Source organism: Esox lucius, chromosome 12 (assembly GCF_011004845.1).
Source record: "Esox lucius isolate fEsoLuc1 chromosome 12, fEsoLuc1.pri, whole genome shotgun sequence".
Classification (NCBI taxonomy): domain Eukaryota; kingdom Metazoa; phylum Chordata; class Actinopteri; order Esociformes; family Esocidae; genus Esox; species Esox lucius.
This window is the reverse complement of record NC_047580.1, coordinates 8,489,978-8,507,411: the sequence shown is the minus strand read 5'-3', so window position 1 is coordinate 8,507,411 and position 17,434 is coordinate 8,489,978. Positions and strand designations below refer to the sequence as shown.

At 45.9% G+C, this 17,434-nt stretch overlaps 1 protein-coding gene across 12 annotated transcripts in view; it reads right to left on the bottom strand.

The window, feature by feature from the left end:
• Window positions 1-2,261: 2,261 nt before the first annotated feature.
• The window catches only part of LOC105024957 (serine/threonine-protein kinase WNK2), a 58,949-nt gene continuing 43,776 nt past the window's right edge, over window positions 2,262-17,434 (bottom strand). For 5 of the 12 annotated variants that reach the window (XM_029123988.2, XM_013132414.4, XM_034295745.1 and 2 more), the window contains 16 exons: window positions 17,291-17,340; window positions 16,506-16,668; window positions 16,313-16,429; window positions 15,542-15,712; window positions 15,207-15,258; window positions 13,896-13,991; window positions 12,753-13,489; window positions 12,391-12,442; window positions 12,206-12,270; window positions 11,396-12,006; window positions 10,947-11,167; window positions 10,492-10,716; window positions 9,821-9,919; window positions 8,353-8,397; window positions 7,433-7,716; window positions 2,262-6,987 (listed from right to left, as the gene is read on the bottom strand). In XM_029123988.2, coding sequence (XP_028979821.2) covers window positions 6,664-6,987; window positions 7,433-7,716; window positions 8,353-8,397; window positions 9,821-9,919; window positions 10,492-10,716; window positions 10,947-11,167; window positions 11,396-12,006; window positions 12,206-12,270; window positions 12,391-12,442; window positions 12,753-13,489; window positions 13,896-13,991; window positions 15,207-15,258; window positions 15,542-15,712; window positions 16,313-16,429; window positions 16,506-16,668; window positions 17,291-17,340 — 3,312 coding nt within the window. In that variant the 3' untranslated portion in view covers window positions 2,262-6,663. The other 7 variants (XM_029123992.2, XM_029123989.2, XM_029123990.2 and 4 more) reach the window with 7 other exon arrangements.

The window sequence follows — 17,434 nt, the reverse complement described above, 5'->3', positions numbered from 1 at the left end:
GAAAATAATCCATTAAATATAATTATACAGTCAAATGTTGATTTTTTTGGTCACTATATGACATTTATGAATTTGGTAAGGTTATAATTGTGGAAACTCAAATTTAAAAGACGATTGAATTATATTACCACAGGTCTACATGAAAAAAAACGAGTGTAACAAAGAAAATACATAAATACTGTCACAGTATGTTTTTATTTTCATTGTATTCCTTTTGTTTGTACAAGATAACAGCCCTATAACATTACAGACCTACCACAATAATTCACAGTGTGTATTATGTCCTCTCCAGGACCATGGACTCTGGTTGTCATACAGTTTTATAGTCCTATCAGATAATAGAACATAGTTACAATCAAACTCCCCGCCTTGACATTTTTGTCCAGATTTACCTAGGGTCCCAATTACACTGATGGGCACTCTATGTACATTACCTTGCCAGCGTATTTAAACCCCTGACCAATTCTAAAATTTTACTGAATAAGAAATAGTACATTACCAGTTTGTTCTGCTTGACATTTTATTCACACATTTTATTAACAGCAGTTTTTAACACTGACACTCAAAATCCATTATTGTATGGTGGTATTGGATTCATGTTGGGACACATTAGAAAAACTGGAATGTGTTGCTTCTATCAACCAATACACATTAATATTTGGTAGGGCCATCTTTTTCTGCAATAACAGCCTTAAGTATTTAATGTTAGAGTGATTTTGGCCTATTCGCTACAGGTGTTCAAAGCTGGTTGGATGACACTTGTGGATCTACATTTTCAAATAGTGCAAAGATTCTGTGATTTAGAATTTCAGGACTTTACCACCCTATGAAATAATTTTTTGTTTGAGCCACACCAATGATGCTTTGGCCTTGTGCTTGGGAACATTGTCCTGATGAGAGATGATTTTCCTGAAAGCTTCAGGTTTTCAGAGGACTGAAGCAGGTTCTCTTGCAGTATCTCACTGTATTTTCTCCATCTATTACTCGCAAAATTTGAACTAGATGCCCAGTTGATGCGAATGAGAAACATCCTCACAGCATAATCCTGACACCACCATACTTCACCTTAAGGATGGAGTGTGTTGAGGTATGGGCCTTTTTAGGTTTGTTCCACACATTGTGCTTCCAGTTTTTACCAAAAGCTCAATCATGTTCTCATCTCCTTCATCTTAGCACGGCCACTCATGGATTAAAATAGTACTTTTTCAGTAACAGCTACTTTCTTGCCAGTCTCCAGTACAGGCCAATGTTATGCAGAGCTCTTGACATGATCGACCTTTGCACCATTAATATACTGTAGCCACTGAATTCTGTAGCTCTTTCAAATACATTTTTATCTGAGTTTTCTTTCTCATTTTCAAATATATATAACAGTAAATATAACCTGTGTGTATTATATATGTGAAGAAATCCACACTCACAGTTATGTATAGTTACTATACAGCAAATGGTGGAGACAATGCACATTAATATTTGCACTTAAATGCATCCATTAACAATACATTTTAGAGAATTGTGTGTTCTCAAACAGTACAGTTTGGAAAGTATCACTCTCTCTACATTCTGATGTATTTTCATACTTTAACACAGTTTCTGCTTTCATTGTTCACACAACAGCTTTGTCATCATGGAGTATTGTGATTTATGGCAAAAAAAATGTTTGAGTCAATAAAAAATTTATTCCCTAACAAAATGTGGACAAAGGGTCTGAATACTTCCTGAAGACACTGTACATACATACGTTTGGGCCGGTTTCGCAGACACAGATTAAGCCTAGTCTAGGCCTAAAATAACAAGCAGTTTTCTAAGGAACTTGATTTTTTTAGTCCTAGACTAGGCTTAATTCATGTCTGCGAAACCAGCCCTAAAACCAACATCAATGATCTTACGTCAGTGCTTAATGATTTGAATGATTTCCACCACGCAGCGCTTGCATACAGCCACTTCTGTCATTGCGTGCATCAACACTGACAGTTTCCTATGAAACTCCTGTATAGAGTAAGATACTTAAAATATTTTCACTAGTTCTAAATCACGTTGGCTGTCTGCAATGTCAGAGCGGAAAAACAAGTATGTCAGTGTGACAAATCACCACCCAGAACCTGGGAAAATAAGCAATGTGCATAATGAGTGCAACTCTCACCTGTGTTTTACAGCAAGTAGACAATCACATTTGTACAGTAATATAAGTTCATACTACACTCAAAACAACAAGTTATTTAATAGCTCTATGTTCTAAAAGAATAACAAGAATACACAACTTCAAGCACAAAATAATGTTTATTTCTCTTTAAACATGTACAGTTTTTGTGAATAGTGTGGCTGAATGGGTTGTAGGGCACGGACGGTTCACCTGCTCAGACGTTGAGTTTATTAAACATTAGGGCTCACGCGTCGCCCCCTCGCTGGTTCGGAAGAATGAAACAGCCACACATTCTTATAAATTGACAAAATTGCTGGTCATTGCTCTTCCAAATGTTAAAATGGTACAAAAACCTGCGGTGAACCATTCATTCAAAAGCTTAGAATGACATGTTGTCAGATTAAAATGATAAATCTTTTTAATTAATGGTTCACTAGACATATCTTTTGTACCTTCTCCACATTTGTAAACACTATAACCATCAATGTTGCCAAAATGTTTATGGGAAAATAACTGGACACTTTAATCTCAATCACAGTGTGAAAGCCCTATGGAAAACACCCATCCAGGTGGTGCAAGATCTGAGCAGAGGATTCCGACCAATGTACATGGAAATACACAGCAGGCAAAAGCATTACACAGAGCTTCAGTGCAAGCTTTCAACAATCAGGGTTATATTCAATAGGAGCCAATGTTTCCACAGAACTAAGTGAAATGCATCAGAACAGGCACTGTTCTCTACTCCTCACAGAGAATCGCATCTGCTCTAGAATGTATGGATCGGAATCGCTGACTCCCAGTGAATATTCCAACATTCCCAAATCTAGTCACTAAGTGTAACAGACATGGAGGTGTAGCAGTAAATGTCAGATACAACAAGTAACAGAGAACAGAAATCTCTTACTACTGGAAGTATTTCACCAAAGCAGAACACTCTGCATAATATCCTATAAAAAGTACCAATTCAAACCGAATTGTTGGAATAATATACACTAACTCAACATCCCGAAACAGACAAACAAAAATTTACAAATACTAATTACAGAAACACTGTACAGTTCACAACTTGGCAGGACTGGGGTGCTGAAACCTTAACTTTTGTTGTGGTGGTGAGATTTCTAACTAGATATGCTTATCAGAGGTCAGAAGGTCAGGGGTAACCAAATGTACTGGTGGGTTAAGAGGTGTATTTTCACAAAGTGGAACCAATATTATTCAGTCTGGTTAGAACACCGGTCAACGGGCCTTAATCGAGAATCTACCCCCATTTGTCATATCTAATTCTGAACAGAGAAACCAACCACTTAAAACAAGAAACGAATGCAAGACTATAGTCAATAACCACCTGGGAAATGATACAATTTATTAATTTCAACATGGCAATATAATAACACTGCTTCACATGAACATCCTCTCATTGAGAAAACAACTCACCCTCTGACAAAGGTTCCATTACTGGAGGGCCTCCGCTGTAACATCTAGTGCATATTTTGCTGTTGCCTTATCTAGTACCATGATCAGATAACACACGGTCAACTACCCCTCCTTTAACAAAACCTCAGATCCACCTCAGACAAACTAGCAGCATCAAATCAAGCATAGAAAAATAAAAGAATGGCAATATCTTAAATAATAGTTGTTTGAACTAAATTAATTGTGTTCTTAAATAAAATAGTATATTTTCAACCAAAAAATAAAAAACTAGTTGTTGTAAATGCGATGACTGTTTTTGAGAATTGTAACTTTCCATTGGACATCAACAAAAGCAACTAGCTCGTGTTGCATGTTCCTGGGTAAGGCTTGTGGCAAGGCCACCAAAAAAGTTAGGTGAATGGGGGAAATTGCACTTCAAATCTTGCTTCGCAATCCTGCATCTGCTACATTCTGAGGTGGACACTATTGGTTTCCCTAAAAAAAAAACCTACAAATATAGAACAACAATTAAATAGGTCCACCATTGGGGAATGTTGACTTGAACAGGAATGTTCATTCTAGAAATGCTAACTCTCTGTCTATGACACTCACTACCGGCCAATGAGTGGGTTAATGGTTTAATTTTCAGTTTCTCTCTCAACTGTACATCAGCTGTCTGTTCCCACAAGGCAACTACACATCTCACCTCAATAGCATTCTAAAGTTACATGGGGAGGGTAAACAAAATTAAAAACGTGATTTTATTACTTAAATAAAAGCTTATACTGTTTTAATAGTGCAGTGCTACAAGGGCATTCAAATGTAAACCAAAAAGTATAAAGAAAAAGTGTCTGCAATGCATTACAAAAAGTGGCACCTAAGCCACTACGAAAGAAAATCTCATATGCAGACATGCTTTGTTTTACAGAAAAAGCAATTATCAAGGCACTACACCCCCAGAGAAATTCACCTTAAATACAGATCTTCTGTCCAGTCATCTGAAACCCTTCAACTATTCTAATGTAGTGTTGTTAAGTTTGACAAAACATTAGTAAACCATAAAACTCCATTACACATGACTGCTTATTGGTTATGACGGATTGAGTGAAAACATTGCACTTGTGACCGCTGATATTACAGAATATTTTGTAAGTTTAGATAAGACCAAAGCCAAAAGCAGTAGGTACACAGACGCGCACACATACACACCATTTATACTGTACACACATGCATACGCACTCTCCAACACACAGGAAAAACGACAGGTGCTGTATAAAGTATATCTACACGCACACTGGATATTTACAAGCTCACAGGTTATTTACATGTGTGTTGCTTTTTAATAAAGCGTCAGACCACAAATTCAGAGTGGAGCAGGACTCTCCTGCATAAAGGATCATAGAGGTTGAGCATTATGGTCAAGTAAAGGCCAATACTGAGAACCTCCAACACATGAGCTCCGTCCCATTTTAGCAACCGATGACAGCCACCATCTCAGGTCGCCCCGAAATGTCTTCTGTATTTAAAAACAGATTAGCAATTTAGATTACAAGATTTAGTTGAGATTATTTGATCTGAGAAGTTAAGCAAATCGAATGCACCAAAACTGGACTAACGAAATATTCAATCCACATAGTACCCAACATCCAATTTGAGGAAATGGGGAATCCAGCTTGACATGCTGCTGCTTTCATCCTAATGCATGTCCTAGGATCTGGTCCTCCTCCTCTCACCCTAATGGACGTCCCATGATCTGGTTCTCCTCCTCTCACCCTAATGGAGGTCCCATGATCTGGTTCTCCTCCTCTCATCCTAATGCACGTCCTATGATCTGGTTCTCCTCCTCTCACCCTAATGGACGTCCCATGATCTGGTTCTCCTCCTCTCATCCTAATGCACGTCCTATGATCTGGTTCTCCTCCTCGCATCCTAATGCACGTCCTATGATCTGGTTCTCCTCCTCTCATCCTAATGCACGTCCTATGATCTGGTTCTCCTCCTCTCACCCTAATGCACGTCCTATGATCTGGTTCTCCTTCTCTCATCCTAATGCACATCCTATGATCTGGTTCTCCTTCTCTCATCCTAATGCACGTCCTATGATCTGGTTCTCCTCCTCTCACCCTAATGCACGTCCTATGATCTGGTTCTCCTTCTCTCATCCTAATGCACATCCTATGATCTGGTTCTCCTTCTCTCATCCTAATGCACGTCCTATGATCTTGTGATGATGTGAGCATCGTAAGAGGACAAACTAAATGGCTTTCAGGCAGGACTGTCTTGAAGTGCGAGGGTGACAACATCATGAGCCAAAAGCTATTGCTTTTCTAACCTAAGTGGCAAAAAAGAAAATGTTCAAATAAACACTGATGAGTAAATTAATAAAATGGTGTGGGCCAAAGCAGGCACAATGACATTTAGGAGAGGTCCAGGACTACTGTAAAACGAGTACTTCCACACTCACTGAAGAACAATAATGCAAGACAAATGGAAAGGCAAACCTCTCTACAAAGGGAAGTAAACCTCCACCATACGCATAGAATGAAGAAACACTACTCCCAGTTACAGCTACAAAAGACACTATGAAGAACACTGGTTGTTGAGGTGGGACTGGTGTTACAGTAGGTGGGATCCATGGATGGCTTTTCATTTCATGTCTTATTTGTTATTTGCAAAAGTTATGTCAACACTATAGCCTTCATATAATCATCAATGAATATTGTTTGGCATGCAAACAAAAATGACATAAAAAAATAAATTTTAGTTTAATTTCTCAGATCAAAGTAATCAACTTAGCAGAACTCTAACCGTATCAGTTTTAAGGACAGGATCAATTTCAACACTAAGATCTAAGGTGTTCAAATCTTCTTCCTTGTGCTTTAAGGTGGAGCCATTTATCAGAGCATTGAAAGGTGCTGGCCCCTACGTCCCTCTATTTCCCGGCCCATCATCCCATTGAAAGTGATTAGAATGGTAAACCCGGGGGGAGAACCGGGGGAGAAGTGGAGTTGGGTTCTAAGCATGGCACTAACAACATCCGGGGGCAGTCTGTGTTGAGCGTCGGGGGCCAGGGTTTTTTCAGCTGCAGGGAAGTGCTGGTTGCATCGTTAGGTAGTCCTGGCGTTGGGGCCAATCTCATGGCTGTGTAGGGTCAGGAGGTTCGCCTGCTCCCCTGGGTTGGCCATGGCGGGATAGGGCCTCCCTCCTGCTGCCCCCGTCATGCCCACATAGCTGGGAATACCAGACCACTGCTGGGGGTATATGGTGCTAGAAACCACCCCTCCATAGGGGCCTGCGGGTACCAGACAGCCAGGATGGAGCATGGTAGAGGGGTTGGAGCCAAGGGCAGTGGGCACAGCGGGGCCCAAAGCAGCTGCTAGAGGGCAGGACAGAGGCAGCTGGAACTTGTTTGCAAGGATAGGATGTCTCACCTGAAAGAATCAAAGAGGATGTTTAACAGCGCACACAAAGGTCACGATTCTCATGTAATATAATGGAAAACAAATGGAGACTCGCAACTCCCAAAAAGGGCTTTGTGTTGGTGAGCAACGTTCCCTCTATCTTTTGTAACACACGGTTCAGTGACTGAGCTGGCCTGTGTGGCAACAGGCCGATTTGCGTACTGCCTTTCCGCTGTTCTGATTGGCTGTGGTGCACCTGTCTGTGAACGGCTCCAGACCGACATTTATATTGACGTGCTCACGATCAGCCTACAATCAAATTTGTCATAGTGTTTGTGTGATAATGTGGTCTGCACCGACTGGCCTTCTGTCTGGCGGACCTGGGGGAGCTGAGCGGCATGCATGCGGGGGCTCAGAGGGAATATTGCCGGTGAGTCTCCTTTAGACTTTCAAACGGTTTCTCAGCAGCAGTTACCCCCTGCGTGGCCCCCACCTGGGGCGTCGCTCCAGCATCCAGGGCCTCCCTGCGTCTCTGCTGCTGGATCTGGTTCAGAGAGGGACGCGGCTGATTGGCCGCCAGCGTCTCCTTCGTCCAATCGTCTACGAGCTTGTGCAGGTCGTCCGTGAAGGTGCCAGGCTTCTTGTTGTTGCTGTTGTTCGTCTGCGCCTGAGCCAGCGCTGTCATTGGCTGAGGAGACGGCAAGGGAGTGGAGGCTGGGGGCTGATTGGACGCTGTTGCAGTGGTGCTGTTAGAAGACCCTAGAACCCAGAATGATTGATTTGTAAACACTGGCCCGTTAGACCCTTCTGATGGAATCAATTGGCTGCTATTAGTTTTTTTACAGTTATCTATGGGATTTTACCCAAAGGCTTCTATAGCCTATATATTTACAAAACAATAGTTCCAACTATAATTGGAAAAAGGCGAGCTTGGGTTTTTTGGTGGAACGAAAATAAATCGCAAATCATTTTGTAGAAAAAGCTCAGCTGACTAGAGCAAAAATGCACAATTGACCTGATCTCATTTAACTGGTCGGCAAATGTATAGGTTCCCTTAAAACCTAGCAGCCAAAGGATTCCAGCATGGTTGAAACCCACCCACCCCACCGCGGTAAGACACAAAGGAACCGTTAACGCTGACACAGACCACCACACCAGTCACATTACTCAGACACTTAGGCCAAACACTGCCATGCACTAACAAACAAATCGATCCACCAAGGAGTGTGCACAGTGTCCTGCCACATTGTTTTCTCCACGCCGCCAAACTCGACACGTGGACATGAAACCAAAAAAAGTGCTCATGCTAACACAGTAAATAACAAAAGAAATACAAAAAGAAAACACAAAAAGAAAGCAAAAACAGAGAAAGAAGAAAGTAAATTAGATAGTTACTACTACTGCGCTCTTTGCCTAGACATAGTCGTTTCAGTGTGGACCCTATAAGAAGGTAGAACAGCACAGAGACAGACAGTTAGGCCGCGACACACCACAGGTCTGAACAAGCTGCTTCAGAGCCACACACAGCTATCAATCAGGAAGGGGAAAGAGACAGGAAGAACAGAGTGGAGGGGAGAAGGGGGTTTAATCAGTGACAGGAGTAAGGGGAAGACGAGGCCCTTTTAAATCGTGTGGCCATTCCAAAACGGTAACGGAAAGAAAACAAGGCGGAGAACAGACAGAAGCATAGACCCTGGGTACAGAACACTATTGGGGGTGGAGAACACTGGTCCACGTTAAGGTGGGGCAGGTCAATACCGATTGGTATCTTAAAATGTCTAGAACATTCCTTTAAAACATACTTGGATTAAGACATTGGTTCAGCAGTACTGTTCATATTTTAGGCTGGGAGCCTGCTTCATTTATTTGACTTTCAGGTTTTACATGTTGATCGTCGCAATAGATGAACCAACTGTACAACGGCAGGGTTGGTCGAGGATCTATGCCATGCTCACATTGTAGTCGGAAATAAGCAGAAGCTGTATTACAGAATTGTCAGTGCTCCAAGTACTGGAGTGACCAGACACCTGAAGATTTCTGAACATGGAGCTGTTCAACTACGAGATTGCCTGTGAAAGGTAACATAAAAGAACAAAATAAATATAAACCGAAGAGCACAGAGAGGCTATAGCCAGAGCACATCTGAGTCAGCACTTATCAAGACATGCAGGTAAAGCAGCAGGAGACGAAGAAGAGGGGGAGGAAGAAGATAATATTGATGATACAGCCCTTTTGCACGAGCCAGGCTCCAGCAGTGCCCTGCCCCCCGCCTGCCTGCACCATGCACGTCCTCCCAGTCCAAACATGAGACCGTGAGAAGGGGAGAGACATCCACTACCACAGCCTCTGGAACCTGGCTGGCCTATCAGAAGGGAGGGCTGGCTTTTGTCTCGGTATACAAAGGGTTTGTGGACTTCCGAGCGCCTCAATTCCAGACGTAATACAATTAAGGAAGTGAGTAAATGAAATCACACTCGCAGGATACAAAGGCTTTGGCGGACACACACATACACACATTCTTGCTGGGGTTTCGCATCTGGCATCGTCCATGTTTGGAGAAGACGAGCTCTATGGCATAGGTTATGATTTTGGAGTGGGTTTGAAGCTAGTAGCAGCGCACAAAGCATTTGTATGGAGGGAGGTCTACACCAAGGACAACTTAGAGCTGAGGGGGAGAAAGACACGAGGACAAACACAAAATGGCTACTGTGGGCTTGTGATGGGGACGGACAGGGGGGAAGTGAGGAGAAGGAAAGGATCCACTAAAACGCACAAAAAACAGTCTGGTCTAGAGGAATGAGAGAGGTGAGATAAAGAGACAAGGGATGGGCTGGGAAAAGTAGAAAAGAGAACAAATACAAACAGATGGACAGAGACACTGGTCCACTGAGGAATCTAGTGCGTGGTTTGCTACTAGATTTATAGGTCACTCTCTCTGACGTTTGGTGGTATACCGTCCAGCCTGGAAAAGTGAATATAAGAGGGAAGAAGAGAAGAAACAAAGAGAAAGACACTTGTGTGAAAGGGCTTGGGGTGCGAGAGCCCCACCCATAACAGCAGCAACACCAGGAGACGGGCCTCACATTCACTACAGGGACCAGATGGATCTAAGCACTGGTTTAAGACCGGGTCCCCTTTTCCCCTGAGCCACCCAGACCCACCACCATGAGGAGAGTTAAACTGATCTGTGACCAGTTTACCAGCGGGACCCTCATGCACATTGGCCTCAAAACATTTGAATGGAAGAATGCCGCAATAACAGTGATCATGACTGTTCACGACCATCAACGCAACAATTTCCATGTTCCCTTACGAGATTCAGATTGAGCTGAGAGGTCAGATCACTACAGACGAGGTAGAGCTGTTCGTAATCCTCAGCTGATCCTCAGTGTACATGGTCCACACGTAGTGATTAGTCTGCACTTGGTTTTTAACCTGGATATGGAAATGTGCCAAACCTGCGTGCTGTTCTCCAGTGTGGTCAGTGTGTGTGTGCCCTGGCATCGTGTGTGTATAACTTGGCAGTGTGTGTACCTTGCCCAGGGCCTGCGTGGGTGACCATGCCACCGCCGTAGATGTTGTCAGAGGAGAGGGAGCCTTTGAGGGAGCAGGGCTGCTGGGTCTGGACGGGCTCTGGGGCCATGCTGGTACCGGTGCTGCTGTTGGCACCACTGGAGCGGGACGAGCCTTCGGACACGATGGAGCTTTTAGCCGGGGAGCCTGAGGAGCTCGGCGTGCTTTCTCCTTCCGAGGAAAACACTGGGTAAGCAGCGGAGCGGTTTAGGGAGGACTCATCTCCTGTTATTCGTGCCTCCCGTGCTACAGAGGTTCCCCCATTCATCAACCTCGGCTCAAAAACACCCCCGTTTCTCCTGTTCTCACTCCCTCACGGAAACATTTGTCACCCTTCCCGCTCAATCACACCTCTCCTTATCCCAGTCCCGTCCTCCACCCCCCCAACCCCCCCCCCCCCATGGCCTTGCTCTCACCGGTGGGGGTGGGGTTCAGGTTGTTCTTCAGCTGCTGCACCATGGGGTTGAGCAGCTTGCCTGCCTTCAGCTTGTGTTTGCTGGCGCGGCGCCTGCGGCCACTAGGGGGAGCAGCGTGCAGCAGGCCCACGCCAGGAGGCACCGCCTTCCCCAGCTCCTTATACAGGCGCTCGATCTCGTTCCTCTGGAACGCCTGCAGCTCCGAGATCTCCTTCATGTGCCTGGGGGTGGGGGTGGGGGTGAACGAGGGATGCAATAATCTGTGCAGCGCAATAAGGAAACAATGTAATCAGTTTCTTGCTTTAACCCGGGGGAAGAGCTGTCACACGCTGGCTCGTTGAAATGTTAAAAAGGTCACTCATTTGCAGTTAAACAACGTCAGTGTTTAATGGGAGGCAAATGTTAGTATGTGTGTGATTTCATAGGAGCGTGCGTGGCCGTGCGCATACTTCTCCCTCAGCCTCTGCAGCTCCTTCCTCATGTCCGCGTCCTCGAACTCTGAGTCGTTGTCACTGCTAACGTACGACGCCTGGCCCTGCGGCGAGGGGGTGTGACCGTTCGCCATCACCATCTGCCGGCTTGGCGAATCCGAGCTCTGCACACTGCTGCTCCGGCCGGTGCGGCGCAGGAAGGCCACGGCCCTCTTCATGAGGTCACTTCCGCTGTGCTCCGACAGGGCGTGGCTCGGAGGCTTGTGGTGGGCGGGGGGAAGGGCTAAACTACTGGTGTCCTCCTCGCCGGAGTCGGAGAGGAAGGAGCGGTTGGCTAACACGTCGGCGGTTTGGGCGCGAGTGAGCGGGCCAGGGGTGGCGTTGGGGCCGGAGACGGCAGTGTCCTGGTAGAAGCCCGGAGGAGCGGAGTAGCGGTTACTGCATTGGGTGTCTGGGACGCTCTCTTCCTCCTCGTTGGTCGTCATCACTATAGACCTACTCATGGCCACGCCCACCTCTGCTGCAGCATGAGAGCCCCCCGAGCCACTGGAGGGAGCCAGGGAGCTGCAGGTGCTGTGACTTCTGCCTTTCTCTAAACGACGGATAACGTCCGGAGGAGTGGGGACAATCTGGAGATGGACCAGATATAATTAGAATCCAAGGAAACTTAACTGAAACATAATCAACTTTTTACCAGGTCTAAATGCAATTGAGAAAGAATTACATCTGATTCATTAGTTGTAATCAGTCAAATCTAGTTGTTTCAAAAGAGTCGTCGTATTTTAGCAGGGTTGTCTTAGTATTAAAGGAATAACAGTTGCTGGTTACCTGGAAGCGGCTCTTTGAGCCTAAGGAACTGGGCACAAAGTCTCTCCTGTTCAGCTCATTACAGGCTAGACAGAAAAATTATGCAAAGGCAACATTTAAAATGTGGTAAATCAATTTAATCCCCAATAGTCAAAATAAACACCACACAATACATATAGGATATGCAAGTGTATGACGTAATTTACCTTCAGAGTCATTCTGTGTTACCAACCTATCTGTTAGCTCAGGTATCTGAGGCTGAAAACCAGAAACACATATTTAACAAAAACAATAAAAAAAAACATTTAGCCAAATGTTAGATCAGGGTTACCGTCTGTTAATCAATCTAGCCATTATCAACCCCCTCCAACCACAGAAATCAAACTGTCAGGGGTACAGAGCAACAGCCTAATGGAATATCTGGCCAGAAGCCCTGAGCTGAACTCCCTCTACTAAACACAGTATCAGTTTCACTGAACGCCAGTGATCACAGTCAACGGCTGAATCAATATCACACCAGGGAAACACACACACACACACACACACACACACACACACAACGCCTCACCAATGCCTCTTCCTTCCTGGGGAGCCCACCCTCTGAGGCGGTCTGGGTGTCGGAGACGGGGGGCGAGCTGACACCATCTGTGCTGGAGCCCTGGTGGTCTGAGGCGGTGCTGGAGGGGGCTGACGGAGCGTGCTCCTGGTACAGCAGGTTTCTCAGCTTCTCGTCCAGAGTCTTGATGGTCCGATCCACAAACTCCACCCTGGGGGGCCCCTCTCCATCAGACTCCCCCGGCCCACCGCCACCCCCGGGTCCATCGGGCGGCTGGGAGGCCTGGTGGGCGGGACTCTGTGGCTGCGATGGTGTTGAGGCGCCCCCACCTCCCCCCACCATGCTGGGCGTGGCGTAGGGCTGCTGCAGGACCACTGGCTGCTGGGGGGGTGGCGGAGGGGGCGGGTCCCCCGACAGGCCAGCCCCTTGACCGGGCAGGCAGGAGGGGGCACCGCCCGCGCGCTTCTGTCCCAGCACGTTCACCTCCAGGGACACGGGAGGGACTATGGGGCAGCATGGGATGTCCGTCACCATGGAGACACAGGGCTCACGGACTGAGCACGAGTCGCGGCGCCCTGCGGAAGCAGGGGGTTCGGTTCCGGGGCCCTGGCCCATGTCGTTGTCCTGAGGTACGGGGGGAGCCGAGGGGGCTGGAGTTGGGGCCGTGGTGGTCAGGGACGGGGCCACGGTCGGGGTAGAGACTTGGGGAGTAGTTCTGCAACTGGACCTGGACAAGGACGTGATGCCATCTATACAGGAGGGAACATACGGAGAGGAAGACTGAAGGAAAGATGTCCTGAGGGTGTGTGAGGGGATATTACATCATCACCCTTCCTTCCCCATCAGAGCTCCGTCAGCGAGTCACAAAGCCTGCCCTTCACCAGAGCCCCTGTAGCACTGACGTTATATAACTCACCCATACGCAGAACACGCAACACACACACTAATACCCAACAATATTTACCCACTGTCTTTTATGTGTACGTACTTACATACGTGTAGTGTTTTCCCTATTACTATGAGGACCTGAAAGCAAGTCAAATCTGGCAAAGGTAGTACCTTCTGCACCAAATACACTTTTTGGTGAATTTGGGTTAGATTTCAGGTTTTGGAATTCTTATGCTCCCTCACAAAGCTATAAAAAGTGTGTGTTACCCTTGGCTGTAGAGGTGTCTGATGAAACCTCTTTGTCTGGCGTTGGCGTCTCAGCTACGGGGCAGATGATGAACCAGCGCTTCCCGGTGTGGAGGACTGCCAGAAAGACAGATACACACTCAGAGATACACATCTACTAACATGAACTACCTGGAGCTCAAGAGAATAAAGATGACCACCCAAGATAGAGCTCTAGAGACGGATGAATTCATGCAAGCAAAGTACCTACATTTAGAGAAACAAACATGCTTGGGGGCAGAGTACTCAGGAAAAACAAATATTCAAACACCTCCCAATAAATACTATGATAGCAGTATATTTTTTCAATGATCTGTGTTAAAGATGCTGGCACACATCTTAGTCAGATTGGGAAACACTGCGCACTCCAAAAAGGTTTAATCAATTGGCAAGTGTGGCTGTCCATAACAAAATGGGCAGGTGCGTGTTAAGGTGGTTGGCCAAATGCACATGGCTCCACTTGTTCATGACCCCAGATCACTATTCACTCTCAGGCCACAAGTCTCCCTTCAAGTTCCAAACACTGTGTATGAATCATCATCATCTGTAAATTATCAGTTATTCTAGTCTTTGGTATCGTCTTAGTCTGTCCATCAATATTTCTCTGACCACGTCTGGACGGTGTAATGAGTGACAGATCATTGGGAAATAAAATGAGTAGTGCTGTTCATTTTTATTGTATAAATGTTTTAGTGAGTGTGAAGAAATGAGTCCTCACAAAAATTGAAAAATTGAAATAGGAACATTTTAACATTAGGATGCAGTACATCCATCCATAATTTACAATGCATTCAGAAAGTATTCAGATAGGTTTGGTAAATTTTGTTACATCACATTATAACATTTATTAAAATATCCCCCCCCACTCAATCTACACACAATACCCCATAAATGAAAAAGTATTTGCAAATTTATGAAAGATATTTTATATATCACAGAAATATCAGATCCAGAATCATATCCAGATATCTGGGGACCAAAGTAAAAACCTGATAGCGGTACAAAGAAAATGACTCTCACCCACCCTGAGACTGGTAGCAGTAGATAGGAAGACAGAGACCACAGACCTGACAGATGTCGTAGGGGACAGAACCATTCATCATCTATACCTCGTCGACCATAATATCCTCCAGTCAGGGACTGTAACATCCCATCATTTATCTGACATTGGTTTACAGACCTATTCAAAGCTAATTGAGGGCCTGATTAGTGTCTTTTCTGAGTGGATGTGTTATAAGGGTTGGGCTAGAGATGATGTGCAGACAATATGGGCATCAGGCAGCCAAGCCTTACCGTTCTGCTGGTACACCAGCTGTGGTGAATTCGGTGTGGCCATCTTTGAACCCTTGTGAGGGAGAGAAGCATTTGAAATGGCAGGCACACAAGAGTATCACTTCCAGACAATGAAGCTTGAAAGGGCTTTCAACAATGTCACCTTGTCGGCCCTCTGGATGACAAATGAGGTTAGCGAAGTGTCCCATCAGCAAAGAAAAAGATTTTCTCTGGGTGGTGTTTTGTTGGCAGCCCTTCTCACAAAGCCATCTTGACCGTGTAAAAGGATGCATCTGAAACCGACCACAAAGTTGGCCGCATTGCCACCCCAAACCCTGTCTGCAATACCCTCTCACCTCGCCGCCGAGCATGACAGCCCCGTGGTTCTGCTGGGGACTCCCGGCATGGTCGGAGCCCCTCTCCCCTTCAGCGTCCTCACTCAGCATGTCCTCAGCCTTGTCCACAATGTCCTTCAGCTGCTCTATAAACATCTCCTTCTCCAGGAGCAGGATGAAGTCGTTCTCCACCTGACAGACACAGAGTCGTAGGGGACACATCAATCAGTGTCAGGTCCACTTTAAAGCTTGTTACAAAATGGTCTCGTCTGGACTCGTCTTGGATGAGAACTGGGCTGGGTCTGTGTGAATGTGTTGTAAACCTGCCTTTTCAATGTTAGGCTAACTGCAACAGTTTTGCAATTATTGGCCGAATTCTGAGGGAAATGCAAGAAACAAAAAGTAATGTGCAGAAATTCATCATCCTCAAACAAAAGAAACCCTTCCAGAATATAAAGGACCAGAGTTTATGGAGAGTTTTTGCTGCAATGCAGTGGAGAACAAAATCACAGTGAGTTGTTAAGTGCCTTTAGACATGAAAGAGCATCAGTCACTAAGAGCTAGTTGGAAACACACACCACAAGTATATATTTTTGTCAGAGCTACAGTGCGTGTCTGTGATGTTGAGATTGTTACAGATTTTCAGCCATACAAACGTTTGTGGGGTTCCTCGGCTGTGGAGCTTCTTCAGAAGCCTGTGGAGGGAAGCAACAACCCTCCAACAACCCTCCAACAACCCTCCAGAAGATTACTGGCCTGATGCGGCAGCTCGCTTCTTTCCTCTAACCGTACCATATAAGTCGCAATTTCCTCAGGTGCATCTCCGTCCAGGTCGAACTTGAAAGTGACCATCTTGTGGTTGTGCGTCTCCAGCTGACATTCAACCATCTTGTCACCCGTGTTACACACCTGCATAGGGGGAGGAGCAGTTGTCAGGGACACGGAGACGTACAGGTCGGCGTAAGACAGCTGGTCCCGTACTCACGTTGAGCATGCCAAGTTTGGGCTTGTTGATCCTCTCCTGGCGCGAGCGGGTGCGCGTGGACCGCCGGTGGTGTTTGCGGACCTTGCAGTCGCCCTTCCCCGACCCCTGGGTTCCCTCGTTACCGTCGCTCATCTCCTTCCCAGAGGTGGCGTCCGAGTTCACACTGGGTTGGGCAACGTGACGGAAGGACAAGGTCAGTGAGACGGACTGTACAGCCTGGCTTATGATTTACGCAATGCCTCGAGACACCTGGAAGCCTGCACTGAACCTGGTGAACTGGGGTCTGGTGAAGTGAGAGTACATCCCAAATGTTCATTTATCCGGTACGTGCATACGAAATGGAAGCTTAACGAGTCAATTGAGATTAAAAAAGCCAAATCGGAGGCCTGTATACACGCTTTGATTCAGGGGAAATGGTTTTTCATAATGTAATGCAGGGAGTTCTTGTTACAGCAACACATTTCCAGCACGTACACCAGGGAGAAGAAACAGCATCCGGTTCTCCCTGTTGCCAAATCGTTTATAAATAAACAGTCGGACAGCTTCCCACATGCCCAGCAGTACAATCATGATGTATATATTGAAACCGCAACAAGCCTGGGCAACACTCTGCCACCATATCACCAAAACCGTGGGATTCCACAGCACCAAACCCCTCCCGGTGCCATTTGGCAGACTAGACTAATCCTGATAAATGGGCGAGAGGCATCGCTGAATGACTCCGTCCCCCCTAGTCCAGGACACTGGGAATATCTACAGCAGATAGCCCAGGTTCTCCATCATACCTGTCGTAGGAGCAGCTGGCTCCTGATGCCTGCTTCTCTGCTCCAGGATCCTGCAGATAAAAACCCAGTGAGCCAGACGGCACATACAAACAGATCATGTTGTGAAGGGAGGCCCGGAGGACCTGACATTCTAGATTCACAACG